This window comes from Podarcis bocagei, assembly GCF_964188305.1.
Source record: "Podarcis bocagei genome assembly, chromosome: 4".
In the NCBI taxonomy this organism is placed as follows: domain Eukaryota; kingdom Metazoa; phylum Chordata; class Lepidosauria; order Squamata; family Lacertidae; genus Podarcis; species Podarcis bocagei.
The window spans coordinates 52,159,551-52,181,535 of NC_138128.1; the positions used below are offsets into that span (position 1 = coordinate 52,159,551).

Below are 21,985 nucleotides of genomic sequence, written 5' to 3' on the forward strand. Positions count from 1 at the left end.
TAACTTATCTTCACCACAGGAAGAAAACCAGCTGGAGATGATTTTCAGTGGACTTTGAGAAGGGAAAGGGGTCAAGCTGCCAACTCCTCTGCCAACCGTCTGATCCCATTTTGGCTCCCAAAGCTGCTTTTCGTATTTAAAAACAATCAAGAGGAAGAATCAGGGAACACGTGTAGCTTGGTGACCCTAAGATAGCAACAGAGAAATGAAAACCATTCTATAATTTCAAATTAAGTAGTCTAACAAGCAAGAGTATTCAAATAAGAAAGCTTGAGAATATGTTATTTATTACTTTCCTGATACTGTTCAGAGTTAACATGTCATCGGCTTTATTGCACAAAATTGTCTTCCATTCGGCCCACAGCTTTGTTGAAGTTGAAACCAATTGATGGCCACTGTGCAGTGGAAACAAGATACGTCAAGCGAGTGTGCTTGCCTGATTCTACTTTTCCTGATGACACAGAATGCTATATATCAGGTTGGGGAGAAACTGAAACAGGTAAGCTATTGTTTAATGGTGCAGTCCTTTATGGTTAATACATTGACAAAATCTCTATTAATTTTTGTATTCCACCTCCTCTCTTCTCAATTTGGCCTCTGCTGCTGCAGATAGGAGGGTCGTCGCTGTTTCCTAGATGGACTAGAATTACCACCCTCCTGTACCAGTAGACTAGAATTACCAGTAGGAGAACACTTCAATCTCCACCAGTAGGAGAACACTTCAATCTCCAGCAGAACACTTCAATCTCCCAGGACATTCTATACAAGATCTCAAAGTAGCTGTTTTACTACAAAGGAATTTCAGAAATAGACTGGAAAGAGAAGCTGCTGAATTGCAACTCATTACCAAACTTAAAACCATGGAGAGACCTGGTCTGAACAGAGACATTGGATTCTTATCTCATTATACATGACTAAGCCATTTCTCACCTTCTCACCCCTTGCCTTTTCCTGTAAGACCTATTACAGTCGTTAAGAGTCGTCAACAGGCTCATCTCAGCTATCTGCCAATCTCCCATTCCCACCACCCTTCTGAGTAATACCCCTCCCCACCTTCTCACTATATAGAAGGATCTGGCAACTTCTGTTTCAGTGTATCTGAAGAAGTGTGCATGCACACGAAAGCTCATACCAAGAACTAACTTAGTTGGTCTTTAAGGTGCTACTGGAAGGAATTTTTTTATTTTGACTATGGCAGACCAACACGGCTACCTATCTGTAACCAACACCCTCCTGTAGTCTGTGTTTTGCCAAGGTTGTCTCTCCATAGCGGCTGGCTGGGCTCTGTTGCTGTCCTGGCTTCTCAACACTATGGGTCACTGCTGCTTACTGAGGTGCGCCAGTGTGAGAACAGGATGCTTTACCTTTCGCAACACTGAGAGATATATGATGTCAGAGGATGCTTCTCTAGTATGAAGTCACATACCTTCAGGTGTCCATGTTTCTAGAAGGATATAGACATCCACTTAAGCGTTTACACATTTAAATCAAATGGATGATTATACCTGGCTGTTCTCCCAAACTCCTGATTATATTTGGCTGTTCTCCCAAATTCTTGGCTGTAGATAAGATGACTAATTGTCTGGCCAGGGAACATGTTCAGGAAGACCAACCACCCCTCATTATTCCTGCAGAACAATTCAATCAGAGAAGATATGCTACAGATTATGAATAGCTATACCAGGCATTTTAAAATCAAGCAATTTTTGAAAACAAACTTGGTTAAAAATTCAGAATGTGCAAATCTGTTTAGAGCTTTTAAAAAATAAAAGAAGTAGTGGTATTTAGGGCAAACCTCCCATCAAATTCCTTGTCCCTTTCTCTGTCATATGCCACTTATCATCTTAACTTCATTCAAAGAATCAAATCAGAGTGAATGAGTCTATGTGCTTCCAGATAAAGATTCTGAGCCATATCTCGGAAATAAACCCAGGAACTTTGACAGTATTTTCCAGCCTATTGGTTTGGATAAGTTTTTGATAAGCAGCATCTGGATTTCTGGATGCATATTGAAACAGAACTGCCAAATCTATTCAAGTTCAGCTAAACCTCTGTGACATACTGTGAGTTCCTTGGAAGGAAGAAATTATTCTTGTGCTTAAAAATAAGATAATGAGACCTTTCTGAAAAAAAATGCAGTTTTTCACTTTTCACTTAATGAGTTGCTGTAAAATTGCAGGTGGACAATGTGTCAATCATGTTCCCAAAAGTACCCTTATGTTTTATGAGCAATATAATCTAATATGAAGTATATACATCTTTTGATATAATTCATATTGAAAGTAAGAAGCATCTGGTATGCAGATTTGATAGATTAGGTGCTGATGATACGAGTTAATAAAACAGCATTCTTCCATGACACAGTCTCCTTTGCAAACTACCACATTCACAGTCCACTGTCTATGAATGCTGCCCAAGAGTGAATAGCTGATCTGTTTTGATGCCAGAAATGACTCCAATTTAAAAAACATTTGCTTGTATATCCTGCCCTTTCCCTTAAAAAAATCTCACAACAGCCCATGACTTAGCTGAAGTATAGAGCTAGTTTTATGACCAAGACTTCCCAGGGAGCTTCATAGTTGAGCAAAGAATTGCATTTTACACACATAATTCATACAAATCCATTGTGTCACAAAAGGCCCGGTCAACCAATGAAGACATTAGAATTGCAATTCAAATTTGCCTTGCTAATTTAAAATTACGATGTTAAACTCAACTGTGCAAATATGTGGCTAGATCCATGACTGGAAGGAGAGCTCTATTCATGGAAGGGTGATCTTGGGCTAGTCACACTTCCCTGAAGTCTCTCAGCCTTACTCACCCCACAGAGTGTTTGTTGTGGTGGAGGAAGGGAAAGGAGATTGTTAGCCGCTTTGAGACTCCTTAGGGTAGTGATAAAGTGAGATATCAAATCCAAACTGTTCTTCTTCTTTCTATGAATGAGAGCTCTTTAGGACACATCCCTTTGCCTTATGTCAGGGGTTCTCAAGTGACATCTTCTGATACATGCAAATTGAGACACTTTGGCTTCTTTTGATTAAACCAGGAAACACTTGCATGGCATATGCTAGCAATAAAATATTTTGGGGAATGGGAAGCGCGAAACATCTCTGTTTCCATAGATATTTCCAACCTTCTGCTTGATGGCATCAGTGTATTTATCTGCAATGGTCGATATGTGTTTGTTTGCAGTGCAAATCCTAATCATTATAGCACACCACATTTATGTGAATAATGAAAGCAAATAATGTTCCCCACTGAACAGCACAGACATCTCTCAGATGCGGAGCTGAATAATTCTTTTGCATAACATGCATAATTGACTTAATTGCTCAAGATTTTATGGCTCTAGCCACCACTTGTTTCATTTGTGGATCTAGTGGTAATTCTCTCAAACCTGTTTCCTGTTTGTGACATCTGCAACAGCAAACACACTATTAAAGGTGGGCTATGGAGATAACTTGCAAGCCTTATTATATAATTATATATAATTATAATGAATATAATTATATTCATGGATCAATACATGGAAATTATTGATGTAACGATCCCAGAGTAAACATAACAAATGTCAGGATTTGACTCAAACAGTTCTGATTTAACACACATTTGCGGTTGTAAAGTCTACAGGCCAGAGTCTTCCGAGGTCAATCAACATCTTGCAAATACAACACAGTGCAGGTTTTTCAAAGGCAAAACACTATTGAGATGCCAAACTCCTATGCAGCAGTAACAGAAATTCACTGTCAAAAGCTGTTTTTAGCTTGATAGCCTTCTTTGGGCTTGTTCATTTCCTAACCCTGCTCTGCCAGAGTTGTGGCTTTCCCTTGCAGCAGATGATCATATCTTAGGCCCAGGCACAATTCTATTATCCCATAGATTGAAAAGAAAGATTTAGCAGAGGGAAGAAGGGAAGTTAAGAGTTTCTTCATTTTCCTGCATCCTGTAGGTGAATCATCTCATCAGCTGTTAGATGCCAGAGTAAAGCTGATTTCCCAGGTGCGGTGTAACGCACGAAGTGCACATAATAACAGACTGGATGAAAGCATGCTTTGTGCAGGAAATCTTCAGAGAACAAGCGCTGATACTTGTCAGGTCTGTTGCTTTTTCAGTATTTGAACACTAATTTCTCTTTTAACAAAATGTAAATAGGCTATGCAGAGTAATGTCTGGCAGGGTACTACATATGTATCTGCTTCTTGTATCAGATACATTACAACAACTTCCTTCCTTTCAACATGATGTGAGAGGCATGTCCTTCAAACAAACAGCATCTCTTCTGGTGACAGGCAAGCCTATGGGAGACGCAGAAGTTCAGCTGCAAACTTGGGAGTTTTGTCATTTGATAAGGCCTGTCCCAATACATCATAGGTGCATGATACCTGCACCTCTCCTTTCCCCAAACCACCACGTTTTATGTTCTTCAGGTTCTTTGTATTGCTAGCCTGAGATATCTGTGGTACTGAATATGTGCTTTATTTACTTATTTTTTTTCATCCGACTTCTACCCTGCCTTATCAAATTAGCTCCAGGCAGCTTACAAGCAAATCATGCAATCTACTAACACTTGAAAATATCAAGAAAAGCATATACATCTTCTGAGGTCTGCAGAATTTAGCGGGGCAGCCACAGAAGGGTATGTGTGTTGTCCTCTGAAGAGCATAGCCAGAACTGACCCTCCCGTTTTGTGAATGAATGGAAACTCGCTGCATCCCCCCAGGACTCCTTGAAACATGAAAGGTCTACCACCACACAAATATATCATGCTGGAAATTCCACTACTAATAAAACGTGGGCTCTGCACCCCAGGGTGCCAAAGGAAGCATTGAATCTCCTTCTCCGAGGGCATCGAAGGAGCCATAAGGAGTGCCAGATTCCCACTCCTGCCACCAATGAAATTTTATGGCCCTTACTCTATTGATATCAGAGCTCCAAGGTCAGTAGACCTGGAAATGGAGTGTGCCACAGGGCCTGCCACTGAAGAACTGGATTTGCTTGACGTGCCCCCACATCATAGATTAAACTATGCCAGACCATTTCTCTCCCATCATTTCTAAAGGAAACTGAAAAGAATGGAGTTGAATAGTATTCGTCCATGCTCACTTTTGTCCTGCCGGCACTGGATAACGTAGATGAACCACTTCTGTCTCCCTCAGCCATCTTAGAACTGCAGCATAAGTGCAATAAAATGGAGAATCCAAGGCCAGGGATTTAATATCCTCAGTTTCCGAAAAGACCACCCAATGGCTAGGTCCATCGCGGACAACTGCCCTCCACTTTCGCAAGGGCCACTTACTGTGCTGAGGACAAAACAGAAGAAGAAAAGTCTGGGCCAGGAGTCCATGCCATCAGCTCCAGAAGAGACCTCAGGTTTGAGGTCTCCCTGGTTTAGGCATTAAATAAAACTACTGTTGGTCCATATTTGAATTTCAGTGGTACCTCGGGTTAAGAACTTAATTCATTCCAGAGCTCTGTTCTTAACCTGAAACTGTTCTTAACCGGAAGCACCACTTTAGCTAATGGGGCCTCCTGCTGCGCCGCCAGAGCACGATTTCTGTTCTCATCCTGAAGCAAAGTTCTTAACCTGAGGTAATATTTCTGGGTTAGCAGAGTCTGTAACCTGAAGCGCATGTAACCTGAAGCGTATGTAACCTGAGGTACCACTGTACTTAATTAAATGACCTATTTTATTTGTTGCTAGGGAGATTCAGGAGGTCCTCTAACCTGCGTGAAAAATGGCTCTTATTATGTCTATGGAATTGTGAGCTGGGGAGAACACTGTGGGTTAAGACAAAAACCTGGAGTCTATACCCACGTGATAAGATTTCTCAACTGGATTCGTACAAAAATTCAACGCGAGTCTAGCTTTGATATCTAGGAAAACCCTTTGAAAAATAAATAAAGGTAAGCCTAAGACATACTGATATACCTTCCTATTAATCTCAGATAAGGAAGTTAGTTTTCCAATTATCTTTTTGGCATTACGGTTGAAATCTTATACACACCATTTAACTGACTTCCTTCTTTGTAGAAATGTGTGGGATGATTATGCTTCCACCAGCCACACACCAACCTCCTCCTAGGAATCTTCATCAGAGAAGTTCTGGACTTTGGGGTCTAGGAGTATACAAGTCATGGGGGGGGTTGTTTGTTACTACCGCTATTAGTTTTAGGGTTGCCTTTGAATATTAATTGGCCTGTGTGTTAATAAGCTTTATGCTTAATTTCCTTTGACATCTTTGAATGAATTGTTGAACTCTTTGCTGTAGTGATGTTAAATTTTGAATTGTGTATTATGGTTACTGTACTACTGTATTGAATGTTCATTTTGGTAAGCCTCTTTGAGCCACAAATCTGTGGGAAATGTGGTATTTAAATAAATTGACTGTCTGCAAGACTATATTTTCTGAATAGGATTTTAAGCACCGAGAATTGCAAGTTCCACTGGATAATTCAAAACATGCCATGTTTTATTCAAAATGCAAACCCTGACACCCTCTCTTAGGATTTAGAGTATTGGCTTAGCTTTCACCAGTTTATTATACAGTGGCATGTGTAACCACATAGCCTACACTTGGAACGAAATGCCATTTTTTTAAAAAAAGTATCTGTTATATTTTTATCCTCCAATGTGTTCAGGATAGCAGACCTAATCCCCATTTTATCTTGAAAAATGAGTCAGATTCGTAGGCTGAAATGTAGTGGCTAGCCCAATATACCTCAGGGGAGCTTAGCAGCTGAGTTTGAATCTGGAGCTTGCTTGTCCAAATCCACCACTCTGTCTGCAAACATTATATACAACTTTCACATCCCATTCATAGAAGCTCAATCACACACTCAGGAACTCATTCTCCTCCACTTAAAAGGGCCTATAACAAAGCCACACATCAACATTTCGCTTGCTCTTACATGCTCACCCATTCAAAGATAATAAACTTTAAATTATCAAGAGTCACATAGACCACTTTACAATGCTCAAAGGAATGCAGGAAATAAAGGAAAATTTCATAAACCAAGGAAACCCTATAATTAAAATACCAAAACAAATTATTTATGGAAAGCGATTCCTCTTATTTATTTTCAATACAAATAATTTTACGTTCAACAAATCATGTTCATTAATTTTTAGTACAAAGTTGAGCCTGCCAGTCATCTAGTACTAATTTCATTCGCTGTCAGAAATAAATACTACATTTCATAATAACATACACTTAAAAATTACTTACATGCAAAAAAAATATAAGAACAATATTAAATTATTTGCGTAAGGTTTCACTGTTGTTTTTTCTTTTAGCAAATTCAACCGCTTTGGTGCAGCCTATGCTTCGGGGGGGGGGGTTCTACTTGCACAGCAAGCTGAAAAAAATTATGCATTTTCTTAAGGCTGATGTCTGTGTTTCAGTTCATTCCTTGACATCATTTTTCTCCGCCTGACTTGCAAGATCTCTGTCGCATCAGGATTGACTCTCACTTCTTGGGATCCTTCTCCAGCTGCCTGTTCCTGCCAGCCAAAATAGATACTGAATGTGAGCTACTTACGAAGACAAATTTGCAGAATTCCCATTTATTAAAAAGAAACAGTACTTTATCGGGCAAAACATTAAAGCTCTGCTAATGCCATCTTTCTGTGGTTGGACAGGTTTGTTAGCTTCAACATAGTCTTACTTCTAGGGAAGATGCAACTTCTGGGTTACTCCAGCTTCCTCATCCAAATGCCTCTGTGAGTATCAAATGCTTCTTGTAGATGCTTCAGATCAGGTGTTGCTAATGCAGCATCTGTGTGTGCACATATCTCCACAAAGGGCTTCTCAGTTACCTGCAAGCTGCCCTTCCCCACTGAAATTAGGCTTGGAAGAACCATTGTATTGAAGCCAAAAGGTTGTGGGTGTGATATGCATCCCATAGGCACGTACCTAGCAGTAATTCCCATTAAACCTCTCAGGAGGCTTGCACAGGAACTGACTTTGCAACAAGCGCTAGACTTGCAAGCCTTATTCACATGTCAGAATGAAGATTTGTGTGATGTAAAAACATAATGAATTCTTCAACTATTGTGCGAGTCTTGCTTTGCAACTAAAATGTTGTATGCCAGCTGAGTCTCGTCCCTCCAGCCATGATTCAACAGGCTGCCTTTTTTAAAGCTTGCAGGACCCTCTACATGTCCTTTATCCATTAATTTGTTGCCTTATTTTTAGAGTGGAAAAAAATAAATAAAATAAAATTGGTGACATCAGGGTAAACGAGCCATTCAGTCTATTTCTGCTGCAATCTTACAGCAGAATCTTTTTGCAGAACTCAACCCTAGAAAGAGATGTGTGCTTTTGGTATGATCAGTCATTGGGATGGGCAAAGAGTGTCCTCTAGAAAAGCTCCACTGCTCTAAAAACATTGTGTGTGTCTGCACGCTAAGAGCAGTTAATTCATTTCCCTACCCAATATTGTCTGTGTCTGTTTGGGTGTACAGTCGAATCTCGAGTGTCAAATGTAATCCGTTCCAGAAGCCCGTTCGGCTTCCAAAACGTTCGACAACCAAGGCACAGCTTCCAGTTGGTTGCAAGAGCTTCCTGCCCTCAAGTGGAAGCCGTGTCGGACGTTTGGCTTTCTAAAAAACGTTTGAAAACTGAAGCAATAACTTCCTGGTTTTCAGTGTTCAGGAGCTGAAACGTTCCAAAACGGAGTCGTTCAGGAACGGAGGTTTGACTGTATAAACTTTATTCACATAAATTTTTCTACTGTTTTTTTCTAATAGTAGAAAAAATACTTTATAAGGATATGGGCATTAATTAAATCTCACTGCTGATACCTGAAACTGCCTTGTTGAGCAATTGCCACTAAACTGCTTTTCTATATGACACAGAGTGGGAAACAAGCACTCCGCCTTATGTTTGGGATTCTGCATCCTAGGTGCTTAGAAGGAAAGGGGCTATTGGTTCACGTACAGTTTTCAGATTGTTCTGATCCAAAGTTCCTTGAGCATATGCCAGCTCGGCAGCCCTCCTGGCCATTTCCACTTTGTAGGAACCTGGAGGTGTCCAGCCAACGCCTCTGATCCAGTTCAAATCAGATTTGTACTTGACCTGCAAAACAAATACACAAACCTCACGGAATTAATAAACCGCGCACACTTCAAATCAGATGCGAAGTAAATTGCATAGAACAGCACCTTAGCTTTCAGTTTCCTTCACTGTCAGGACTTGATTCATTTATTTCAAACACTAAGAATTCTATAATGATGAGATGTTTACAAAGTAAGAAGTGAATCGCAGCATGTACGAAAGGCTGTGCATTTCCACAGTTTGTCAACATTTCCTTCCTTATTATTAACTGAACATCACTTCTAAAACCTCAGAAATCATATGAGGGCTACCAGAAATCCAAGGAACAATGGGACAAGCATACCTATTGTATCTTTCCGTTTTTCTCCAGAACTTCAAATTACTTACTAGTGTTGAGACCAAATGGTCCCACTACTTCACAACTCCCTTTGCAAGCAGTGAAAGGAGATGTTCAAATTTTTCAAGGTGGTGGGAAATTGCAAGGTAGGAGAGCAGCTATTCACCCTTAACTAGCCCTCCCCTTTTCTTTCTCCCTCCACCTCCACTTTTTTCCTGCCACAAGCTGTGGTTAGTAGCAAATATAACACTTTTTTCAGCAGCTCATGAACCACCATTTCCTTTCCTCAAAACTGCATAGAAGCAGCATTGTTCCAGGGCAATGGAATGCAGGGGGATAGCTAACTCACTCCTTACTGGCATCTTTTGGTCCTTCATTGGCATTTCTTTTCTACCAGCCAATTCTTTAAAATATATTCTTTTTTAAAAGGGGGGCACTTTACGGATGTTTCAAGGACAGAGTACAGAGCCCTGGAACGAGAGACTAGCCAGGCACCCCCAAACTCAGCCCGCCAGTTGTTTTGGGACTACAATTCGCACCATCCCTGCCCACTGGTCCTGTTAGCTAGGGATGATGGGAGTTGTGGTCCCAAAACAGCTGGAGGGCCGAGTTTGGGGGTGCCTGCTCTAGCCTATAGATCAATGCACTTACATCACTCTGGAGGTTGTGTGCTTGCTTAGCATGCTTCAGGTTCAGCTGTTCTGGGTCACAGGTATACTGATGCAGGTGCTGCCTGTAATTGACGTCACTTATCAACTGTTGACTTTTCTTTGCATGGATAAATCTTGGCTGGTCAATGTGGCTCTTGAACTGTGCTCTGTTTCTGACAAAATCCCTCTTGTATTGGTTGTCACTCTGGAGGTAGCCCATCTTGAGAAAGTGCCTCATTTTGGGGTCATCATTCACATTGCGAAATCCAATCTGCTGCCCCCTATCCCTCAGGAAGGCCTCTCTGTATCTGAACTGCAGAGTAGTGAGACAGAGCAAAGACAAAAATAATTTTTATTCCCTTATTGTATTATTTTTGTATAGAGAGCTGTGACTTCTATGTGGACATGTAACTTTGCTAAATCAGAGTACTAGCATCTACATCCAGAGGGCAGAGCTGCCTTGTTGGAGCAATTTTTGACTGGAAAGAAATGGTCATTGGATTTACAGAATATACACAGTTTTATTATCAATAGTGTTATGTACTGAGTTGAATAGGATCCAAACTGCAGCAGTCTGATTGGTCCTAGAACAATAGGATCCAAAATGCAGCAGTCTGATTGGTCCTAGAACAATGCAGCAGTATGATTGGTTGGCAGGAACCACCCAATCCTGCTCCAGATAGAAGTGAATCCACAACCTGATTGGCTTACAGTAGAATTCCGGAATTAGCCAATCATGTGCAGCCCATTGTGTAAATAATGTATATAAAGCAGATACTTTGAGGGGACTTTCATTCATTCCTCCTCACCACTATGAGCTGAATAAAGAGCATGAAATCACTTTGCGACTCTGAGTATATTTCAAATAGCATACTTAATGATGAATACATTAACAAGCATGTGGATGAAATGGAAACCAATGGTGTAAGGCAGCTTGCACAGTTCAAAAAATGTGACCCATGACTGATGTTCCATTAAATCAATGAGACTTCAGAACTTGAAGCTCATTAATTCAACAAAATGTATGTGCACCTAAATTCATCTGGACTGTACTCTGGCTTCCTAGCAGTTCCAGATTGGCCTGAAAGAATTTGAGTGCACGTTCCTCAAGTCTTTGGATACCAGTGTCTCCATTTAAACTGCAAAGGAAAAGTCATGGGTTGCATAGGAGCCTGCCATTCCAATAATCTTGTAATGGGATGCTAAGATGAATCTTGAATACATACATCACTGGCAATGTCTCTGGAAGCTTTAGCCGTCTGGAAAGGGATGGCATCCAGTCTGAAATCATAGCCAGCTGCCCGTGTCTCCTCCCAAGATGTTTTATAAAGTTTCTGCAGGAAGGAGTTAAGAAAGATGATGCCTTAGTTTACAAGTCTATTGTTCTTATAGTAATAAATATTTGATTCTAATGGGACCATTTGTGTCTGGGCCAGTCATAAAGGCCTTTAAGATTTTCCGACTGCCCTGCAGCCCTTCAACATCCCCACCTACAGAATACTGTACATTGGTTAGAGTCTTATTGGTGGGGAGTCAAAAATACCCAAATTGAGATTTTGTTTGGCATTTCATGCATACATTGATTCCAGCTTATTTGGTTTCTGTTAGACACTTTGATGCATCAGCCACATCAATATTGCATCGACACACTGCCCCTATTCTGTCTTTTGAAACATCTCCTAGTAGCATCTTGGGTTTTACAGTGTAGGAATGTCAGTGCTACAAGTCTCCACTTTTTGTTACTTCAAGCACTTCTAATGCTTTCTGTGCTAGCTCCATACCCTGATGGTTTCATCAACTAATCTAAAATAATGAGCTGCCAGATAAAATATTGGATATGATTTATATGAGTAAGATGCAAATTTTGAAGATAACATGTCTCATTTCAATCCCAAGGGTTTATATTACAGTGTCTGAAGTTATTGTGATGTCGCATCGTTGTCCTGCCTGAGAGATGTTTCTCAAGTTTAGCCATTCAGCTTAGGAGAAATAAAATATTTTTGTACATAGGTGCAAGGATGCTAATGAGCAGAGACATAGCCTATTTTGGTGAGGGTCTACTTTGGTTAGGGCACATTCTCTAAAACAGCGGTTCCCTAACTGTGGCCTATGGACCATTGTGGGCTTCATTCAGATGGCCCATGGCATGTCTGCATTAAATATACATATTGATTTTCGATTGTATTTGTATTGCTTATTTTACTTCTTATGTGGTATTTTATTGTATTGCAGTTTGAATTCTATGGAATGCAAGTTGTAACACAATCAAATACAATGTAAGAAAAAAACAAAAACAAACCCTATTTAAAAACATACAGCATCTAGCACAGCACGTACAAATCACTACAACAGGCAGAAAAAAATCATTACGTGGTCTGCCAACAATTTTTTAAATGGTCTGTGGGAAAATTAGTTTGGAAACGACTGCTCGGCATGATAGTAGGTAATAATCTCAGGCCTCCAACTCATATTACTTACTGAACAAATAATGTTTATTTACTATGAGACTGCGATAAAAATGTACCTCTGAAGACATGGAGAGTGAAAATGCAAGAAATGGGACATCCACACTTCCCAGTGGGCTTGCAATTTCTGATAAACATACTTAGAGCACCTGATCTAATTCTGGAATTATTTCCTCCCAGATCATGACAGTAGAATCCAAAATTATCCCAGATGAGATAATATGGGAGGCATTCCATCCAAAAATGACCACAAATGGCATATTTAAAGGGCAAATCCAGATAAATCCTTAAATTTATTTAGAATAATCAGGGTATGAATATTTGGAGTAACAAGCCCTTTGGGGTGGAAGGGAATCAGGTGGGCTGGAAGAGCCGTGCTTCCTCCTCAGCTGTGCCATAAGTCCAAATCTGGAGTGTCTCTTGCCATGGGAGCTTCTATCGTGCAAGCACCAGCAAGTCCTAGCCCTTTCCTACCTCTTCCTCTCTCTCTTTTTAATCTGCCAAAGCTTTTGCCTTGCTGTTGCGGATCATTCTGTAACATGGGTCCTTTGATCTGAAACCCCATGCATCATTTTACTTTATCACAGTTTGCACAGCTTTTGCACTCATCCTCACACATTACATTCATTTGATTTACAGCTATCTTTGCAGTTTTACAAATACCAATGTGGTTTTTGTGTGTGTTGTAAGGTCAGTCTCTCTCAACAGCTTTCTGTGTGTGGCATCTGATCCAATTGTATATCTACCAAAAACAGTTTCATTTTTAATGAGAGGCCCCCAACTCTTCCATCTCCCCATGCTCTCCCTGGCTGTTTCAGTTCAGATACATGCTGGTCCATTTGAATGTTTTGAGAAGAAAGGGTACATATCAGACTTACAACTGTGACATTCATCTGTGCATGGCAATACAGTTCTAACTGCATGAGCAATACATCTCACTCATTCTTTTCTTCTAACAGGAGAGTAAAGGTTTGTCAATGCACAATGCTCTTTCTATTTTGATTTCCAGTAGCTGACTAAATGCACCTTTTAAGGTAATTTAATGAAACACAATTCCTCTAAAATTACCGTAATTTGTGCATGAAATAAAATTGTGAATTAATACACATGAAACGACTATATTCCATTTCAAAACAATGCAACCTAGGCTAAAAAGAAAATTATCTACAAACTGGAATTACTGGGACAAGTGACGGCCGGACGTATTCCTGGTACATATGAAATCAAAATACAACTAATTGTAGCTATGTTCATTCGCAAAACCCATTACCCTAAAATGAAAAGATCTATCACTTACATCACTGAGATGGAGCGCATTGAGACGTGCCCTTATGAAGTCAGGGTGGTCAGGAGGCAGAGTATATTCATGCATGGATTCCAAGTGTGCGGCTCGGTACAGCCTCTGACAAACCAAATGACACTTGTTACTTTCACAATTTCTATAACGATAACAAAAATCTATTTCCAGCAAGAGCTACAGTACAAAATGCATTTAATATTAAATTATGCCTATGCTTATTAAAGGTGCCTTGACAAGATGACGCAGGTGGTGCTGTGGGTTAAACCACAGAGCCTAGGACTTGCCAATCAGAAGGTTGGCGGTTCAAATCCCTGCGATGGGGTGAGCTCCCGTTGCTCGGTCCCTGCTCCTGCCAACCTAGCAGTTCGAAAGCACGTCAAAGTGCAAGTAGATAAATAGGTACAGCTCTGGTGGGAAGGTAAACAGCATTTCTGTGCGCTGCTCTGGTTTCACCAGAAGCAGCTTAGTCATGCTGGCCACATGACTCAGAAAAACTGTCTGCAGACAAATGCCGGCTCCCTCGGCCTATAAAGTGAGATGAGCGCTGCAACCCCAGAGTCGTTCACAACTGGACTTAACTGTCAGGGGTCCTTTACCTAAGACAAGATATTGCTTGACTTTCAATATCACGCTCTTCCAATCATTTCGCCTGTCAAGCAGTTCAGTTTGCCAGACAAAAACCACCACCACCCCCCACTTTCTTCCCCCTGTGCTCCATTCTGGGGGTTCTGTCCACCCCCACCCCCCAGAGCCAATTTCAGGGGGCACATGGGAGGAAAGCTTTGTTGCGGGAGTGGAACTCCTTGCACAGGGCTTCTGTTAATAGGGCTCATTAGGTAAATCCTGCCATAAATATTTGCACTGATTTTTAATTGTACTTTTAACGCTGCTTTTATTTCTTAGGCTGTATTTCACTGCATTGCAATTTGAATGTAATCAGTAATTCGATAAAATACAATGAAAGGGGGAAAAGAAGCAATAGAATACAATCGTTCACCATTTAGCACAGCACACCTAAATCGCAACAACGGGCAGAAAAATAATTAAGTGGTCTGCCAATACCATCAACAATTTTCAAGTGGTCCATGGAAAAATAAGGTTTGGGAACCACTGCTCTACATGATAAAAAAAATACTTAACTTACATCATTGCACTGAAGGTAGCTATTCTTAGCATGGAGGAAGTCCAGAGAGTCGGTCACTGTGGTGAACTTGAGTCTATCTGGTTTCTGACGATACTTTGTCTATAAGTGTAATATAAAACATGCAATAAAGACTGGAGTTAAAAACAGAATATTTCATATGTGTGGCAGCAGATGTAGAAATAATACATAAATGTGTGTTTTAATACATATTGTATAGAATTTTTTAAAAAACCATTTAAGAAACATTGAGAGAAGGTTTGTTCTATCTATGTGTCTGCTGAAATAGCTTGCCCAAAATAAATGCATATATAATTTGGCTATATCCAGAGATCCCCAATGGATTTCGTTTTGTCAAAAAGATATACAAATGGGAAAATGTCGTTTTCAACACTTGTCTTTACTGTGCAATTGTCCAAAATGATTTCAATATGTTATGGCAGTGATGCACAGAGAAAAACACATCGTTTTGACTGGGCAAACAGAAATCTGTATCCAAAATGTCATCCTGTTAGATCTCCAATCCACATTTAGGACATTTTCTCTGTTAATAAGTTATGCTGATCACGATAGAATCACTCTCCACTGACTTTGCTGTCAGTTTCAAGTATGCAATTTTCAAAACTATGTTACCAGCTGCTTAGCATTCCATTGCCGAGTCTGCCGTCTTTATTTATTGCTATGTGTTTTTGTTGTTGAGAGTCTCCTGTTCAGGGTAGAAAATATGCAGCAGGATGTCACAGGTGGACTCCTATCTTGTGTACTGCTCTTTGGTAACGTACAACCGTTGTATAAACAGGCTCTCACATCAAAAGGAAATGCTAAGCTACATCCATAAGTGTCATGTAACAAGGAGCCTTGATGGTAAACAATTCCTACAGACGTACCATCCCATGAAAGATTTATCAGTACCTCACTGATGAGTTCTCCAGCCTTCTTTACATTCTCTATCTGAGGGGATCTCAGAGCCATCCAGCTAACCCCCTTCATGAAGTTCAGGTCTGATTTGTAGCGAAACTGTCAAACAAAAACAAAACAAACTTAGACTTCGTCAGATTTTTATTTTATTTTTTGTTTTTGGCCTAGTGATGACTCCTCGAGTTGTATTAAAATTTTTGTCTTGTCTTTTCCACGCATACATCATCTCATAGAGCCAAGCTTCTTTGCATTCATCCGTTCCTTTTGGAATTAAATAATGCATCATATACAAGATACAAAAGGAGCTCCCACAACTGAATCAACATAACCGTAAGCAAGAAGTGATGCCACCTGTTGGTACTGAAACCTGTACAAAGCTATTTTAAAAGGAAGGACCTATTCAGGGATGCAAATTATTTTGCGCAAAACCAACACAAGTATTCGTAACTCGGTTTCTCAGCTGCATTACAATATTGTGGTTGCTTCTTATTAACAGTGGAGATTTTACAGCAAGCTAAAAGAAATTGGGGTGACAACTTAATCCATATGCTAGATGTTGTACAATGTGATTTAATAAGATTACCAGGAAGCCCTTTCTCAAGAATTCCATTGATGGGGCTCCTTAAGTGTATCCCACCCTCTACCTGCGGCCTGAAGCCAAAACTTGGATAGTTAAACTGTTGGCAGCATATCCTTTTTAAATATTCTGTCTAGTAGTTAATATCCAAGTGTAAAAGTCCATGTCTCTATCAAAGCAGAGCAGGAAGAATTTTGAAGCCCCTCTTAATGCAATAGCTAAACCACATGTTAATGGGCGGCTTTATAGTTTGGGATCTCCCAGTTTCTGCAGCAGATTGCCTTTGTCTCACCTCAGGAAAAGAACAAAGGCAATTGGTACATTTGTTACACTTAGAGGAAAATCCAACAGGGATTCTTCCGTTTTCTCGGAGGCTTTCATTGAAGAGATAAAGCATACAGAGCTCTTTCAAGTTGCCTTTTGTTGCAATATAGAGTTGAGTCTTACAGTAAAGTAAGGCAAACAGGTTGCAGACACGCTTGGGCTTTGATTGAGGCCTAGGTTCCTATCAATGGCATTTCCACTGTTCATCTAGACAGGCTTCTGCGATTGGTTTTGAATGGAACAATAGCCGCCCCATCACATTCTGAGCTAAATTAGCAACAGAATCCCAAAAGCCATGTAGGCATATGTGGGATGTGACAGGCACATTTTTGAAGCAAATAGTTGTCTTTCTTTCTCCCCCTCCCTTTTTTTAGCTAATCACAGTCACAAAATCAAACAGGCCATCACCTTGTGAGTACTATTGATATTAAGGTCTAAGCAGTATCTTTCTTTACCTCGCTCTGCAACAGGTGGGCTCTCTTGGCCCACTTCATCTTCAAGTCCTCGGGGAGCACCGTATATTCGTGCAGCCTCTTCCTGTAATCCTGGTCGCTCGCTAGATTCTGGGCCTTCCTGGCATGGACCAGGTTCACCATGTCCAAAGGCAGGTAGTACTGAGAACTGGTATCTCGGGATCCTTTCCTGTACTCTTGCTCACTCTGTAGCTTTGCGGCATACAAGCAGTGCAGCAGGTTGGTATCATCCAAAACGCTCTTGGCACCTATGTGCTTCCCTCTCTCCTTAACAAAGCTATGCTTATATTGAAGCTGCAAAAGGAAAGGAAATGCTGTTTAGCTGGCATTCATGCTTTTTAGATACTTTAAAAGCAGGTATTATGCCTAGGTAACTGTGAGATAGAGAGAGGTGGAAAAGAGAATTAGCAATGTCAAATTCAACGCAAGAGACACATGCCATTCACATTACAGGTCTATCTTTCCTTCCGTTGCATCTTTCATTCATGGCTCTGAACAACCATATTCTGAAACAGAACTTTTTCCCCTTTACATGGTCTAAAGCTAAGAAATGATAGTTTAGAAAATATTTGGAAGAAGAAAGAGTTTTGCCATTGTTACAAGGCTAGATTGCGCGTGCATGTTTCTGCATGGCCATTGTCACTGGAGCATTAAAAAAATAATAAAAATTCAACCGTGGCATTAAGGAGGTATTATGTTCCAATGAACATACTACACTGTGGCCCAGCGTGCCCTATGTTTTAGTGAAAGTGGTATCGCTACAGCCAAAACACTAATTCTTTTAACGGATGGATTGGGCAATATGGGACATCCCATGTTTAGATAAACATGGAACAGCCAGGTCTGGATGTAACTTTCCCTACAGTGAGACAACAGTTCAAGAGTCAACAGACAGAGTCGACCATTCTTACGGAGTTCTCTCAACAAACAAGTTTCCCGTTGGACTTTGGCAGCAGCAATGGGCTCAAAGCTGGCAGTCCTATGTATGCACACGACTTCTGGTGTTGCTCAGCCCAGGTAGAACTGAACCTCAGGGCTGAAGTCTAGGGCTGTACCACATGACCACCCAGAGTATTGTGGATGACAGACAGTTCAGCATCAGCACCTAGGTTGGCATACGCATGCAGGGCCCACCAGAGCAACTTCTATTTGTATTTTCATATATAACGTTTTATACTCAGGTGACATCCAGTTAGGCATGGACATGATTAAAGAGTCTCATTTTAATATTTTTACTTTAAACGATATTCCGTATCTTTTCTTATAACAAAATGGTACTCGTTCCCAAATACAAGCAAGTAGCATCAGGAAGGGAGAAGCTAATACCATTTTATGTCTGCAGTCATGGCAGTGATATGATTTAAGACAGGGGTTTTTTTAATGCAAAAATGCTCAAAATATATCTATGTTTTGTTTGGTATTTTACTGTAATGTATCAGGAGTTGTGAGGCATGGGCTTCAATGTGTGGAGGGGGAGAAGAGAAATGTTAGTTGTGTGCTTCACAACTGAGGTAATACACATGGTCATCTAAAAACCCCAACGCCCACGCAAGACCCTTAAGCCCAGAGTCTAAAATCATCTAGATGTATCACTGTTTGGGTGCAGCCTAAATGCTTGATTTTCTAAGAGATTTTTCAGAAAAGTTGAAAATTACCTTTGGCCGCTTAGTATCTCTAAATTCATTGGTATAAAATGAATGCAGAAAGACATCCGAATGGATACACCAATACTCTGAGCCCTTTCATGCATGCTTAACTTTATTTTTCTTTCGTTGCCCCTAATTGCTTTGGTGGACTATTCAAGGAAACAAAGGAATGGATTAAATATTTGCATAGACAGGTAGTATTTTGGATACTTTGGATAAATTGGAACTGAGTATCCAGAGATACTTTTTCCTTCTCCAATTCCCATTGCAAGATCTTCAGCATGCCTTGGCTTCTGATTAACAGTGACTCTTTTTTTTTTAATTCACACAAAGAATCTCATTCATAACTAATATATTCTGTCTCACATCCTTGTCTCACATGATTATGGTGCTGCTTTAATTCGGTATAATCTGCTTTAGACGATGTATTACATGAAGTTAACAAAAATCGGGCAAGATGGAAGGCTGCATAATTCAACTCACATCACTGGCAATTTCTCTTGAGGCCTTGGCAGTCTGGAAAGGGATTGCTTCCATTGTCAGCTTGTAGCCTTGAGCGCGGAGATTATGCCAAGACTCCCTGTATTTTGCCTAAAGTGGAAATGGCAACTTTAAATTTTAAAGTGCAAGTAAATTGACAGAATAAACCTTCTCTTGGTTGTTGAATAGAGTTAGCAAGCACGTCTAGATTTTGTTTTTCCTTTTCTTTTTTACTCTATTGTAGGAAGCCCCAATCAAAGCAAATACAGTCACAACAATGCAATTAAAAAATGACAACCGTTTGGGCATGGTATTGTCCTTGTAGCATGTGTGCAGAACAGTAAGTGCCAACAGCTCTGTAAGCAATGATGACTCAGGCGAAGGCTTGACACAGGGCAAGTGAGGCAAGCCATGACCAGCTTCTTAATGCAAGGACCCCTGCACATCATGCCAGTTCCTCACAACCATAAAGGTGGGACCTGAATCAGGGGAAGCGGCCAGGAGGGAATCTTATTGTCCTGAATTATTGAGCTGCATTCTGTGCTGGCATGGGGATTCTGCCTCCACAACTGGGGTTTGGGTTGGGCATCACAAAGAGAATTCTTAGCAACCATATAGCCAATATGACAACATGGGCCTGTACTGGATCTTGAAGATACTGGAGGTGTACTACTAACCCTCTCTATCATCCGGAAGCCATTAGGTAAGTAAACAAAGCCTGCCTTCTTTTCTCCTTACTTGTCCTTTGCCTAGTGCAGTCTCCATCCTCTCATGTCAAGTTTATTTATACAGTCTGAAATTGCTGCACTAGTTATGTATTGAATTTATATACTGCCCTATACCCGGTTCAAAGAATAATTGATACCATATCATAATTATAATATCATTACAATATCATAATTCAGATCATTACAAAAACTATCATCAATGAAGTCTTTAATTTCTAGCCACACATTGCACCAGGAGATATTGATTGATTGATTGATTGATTGATTGATTAATTACATCTATATACCACCTTTATGTTCCAAGAATCTCAAGGTTGTGTACATGGTTCCCCACCTCCCTATTTCATCCTCACAATAAACCTGTGTATGTGATGGTGACTAGCCCAAGGTAAGCTTCATGGCTGATGGGGATTTGAACACTAGGTCAAATCTCCCAGGTCACAGTCCCAACACTCTAAAAGTCACCATTTGTTTACCCGACAAAGCAAAAATCATTTGCAGAACTCAGCACCACCACCAACACAAATTAATTATGGTGCCCATATGATGAGAATGAGAATGTTAAAAAACCACACCTGAAAGCAACAACACCCTCTCAGATTCATCCAATACTGAAAAACACAAATTCAGCAGCAAATATAAAATGCAATTCATATATTTCAGCCAGATGGCAAGGTAACATCTTACCGCTTTGAAAGTCTCAATAAACAATTAATCAACTTGAACAGTTCTTCAAGACTGCAAAATACAGTCTTTGTGGTTGTACACTTACCACGCCTACAATAGGAGGGATGCCCAATGATTTCAGGGCAAAAAACGAGGGGTAGGATAGCATAGATCCAGGCACTTACCTCACTGAGATTGATAGCATTTGTTCTCGCCCTTTCAAATTCAGGAAGGCCCAACGTCACGGTGCAGTGATGCAAAGTGTCCTCCCCTGCTGCCTTGTAGAGGCGCTGGGATAGATTTAAATGAAAATGAATGAATATATTTATACTAGCATACTGGAATTCTTTCTTTTTCTGAGGAATTATCTGACAGTGCAGCTCTGTGCGCATCTACTCAGAAGCAAGTCCCATTAAGTTCAATGGGACTTACTCTCAGATGTCTATGTAAAGAACTGCAGTCTTTTAGAGTTGAATGTTTCACCATAAAATTGTTTTGCCTGAAAAAAATCTAGCCACAGAGGGTGCATATTAGTCAGCCGGATGTTTTTGGAGCCCAACTTCCACCAGCCCAGCCAGCATGGCCAACTGGACAGTTGATGAGAGTCCAAGAGCAGTTGGAGGGAACTAAGTTGTCTACCCCAGGATAAATGATTGCATACACCCATCCCTATAAACATTCACAGGTAAAACCATAGGTTTAAAAAGGTAAAAAAGGAAGAAGTGTTTTTAAGAAGCACAAGGTTCAATAGTGCATGGCAAATATCTAAAAAGCTATATAGCCCAGCTAAGGTCGGCATTGTGATAAAAGAGGCGCCCCTGCTTTTCTCTCATGCAGAGCAGACAGCTTACCAGCAGTTCCCGCACACAATCCAATATGACTTCTGCTGCTGGTAGAAGTACTTGCATTGGAAGTAATCTGGGGCACTATTGTAGTCCATCAAAATGCTTTAATTAACTAGTCTAACTGATGCCACAAAATGAGTTGCTAAGGGCTACCTACAAACCTACCAAAGCAAGGCTGACTTATGTCAAACACTGGTATGCGCCAGCTTCAAACTGGCAATAATAAATAGAGCTCTGATGGCAGAGGATGTTAACGGGTAACATCCCGTTAACTCTTAAGAGCCTTATTTGATGACATCTCTAGGAACATTCAATATTGCTGTGAAAAATGCCATGAACATTTTCTTTTAAAAGGAAGTTCACAGTTTGGAGCATGTCA

At 40.4% G+C, this 21,985-nt stretch overlaps 2 protein-coding genes across 4 annotated transcripts in view; one reads left to right on the plus strand and one right to left on the minus strand.

Annotated features, from left to right (window-relative positions):
- HABP2 (hyaluronan binding protein 2) overlaps positions 1-8,240 on the plus strand; it is a 33,095-nt gene extending 24,855 nt beyond the window's left edge. For 2 of the 3 annotated variants that reach the window (XM_081192997.1, XM_081192999.1), the window contains exons 11-14: positions 365-499; positions 3,950-4,095; positions 5,702-5,904; positions 7,403-8,240. In XM_081192997.1, the coding sequence (XP_081049123.1) occupies positions 365-499; positions 3,950-4,095; positions 5,702-5,878 (458 nt within the window). In that variant the 3' untranslated portion in view covers positions 5,879-5,904; positions 7,403-8,240. Of the gene's footprint in view, positions 1-364; positions 500-3,949; positions 4,096-5,701; positions 5,905-6,031; positions 6,398-7,402 lie in introns of those variants that run through there. The other variant, XM_081192998.1, reaches the window with a different exon arrangement.
- NRAP (nebulin related anchoring protein) overlaps positions 7,101-21,985 on the minus strand; it is a 60,709-nt gene continuing 45,824 nt past the window's right edge. The window contains exons 33-42 of the mRNA XM_081192829.1: positions 20,947-21,051; positions 19,371-19,478; positions 17,224-17,535; positions 15,862-15,966; positions 14,953-15,051; positions 13,806-13,910; positions 11,270-11,377; positions 10,045-10,356; positions 8,940-9,077; positions 7,101-7,501 (exon numbers count right to left, since the gene is read on the minus strand). Of these exons, the coding sequence (XP_081048955.1) occupies positions 7,379-7,501; positions 8,940-9,077; positions 10,045-10,356; positions 11,270-11,377; positions 13,806-13,910; positions 14,953-15,051; positions 15,862-15,966; positions 17,224-17,535; positions 19,371-19,478; positions 20,947-21,051 (1,515 nt within the window). The 3' untranslated portion in view covers positions 7,101-7,378. The remainder of the gene's footprint in view (positions 7,502-8,939; positions 9,078-10,044; positions 10,357-11,269; positions 11,378-13,805; positions 13,911-14,952; positions 15,052-15,861; positions 15,967-17,223; positions 17,536-19,370; positions 19,479-20,946; positions 21,052-21,985) is intronic.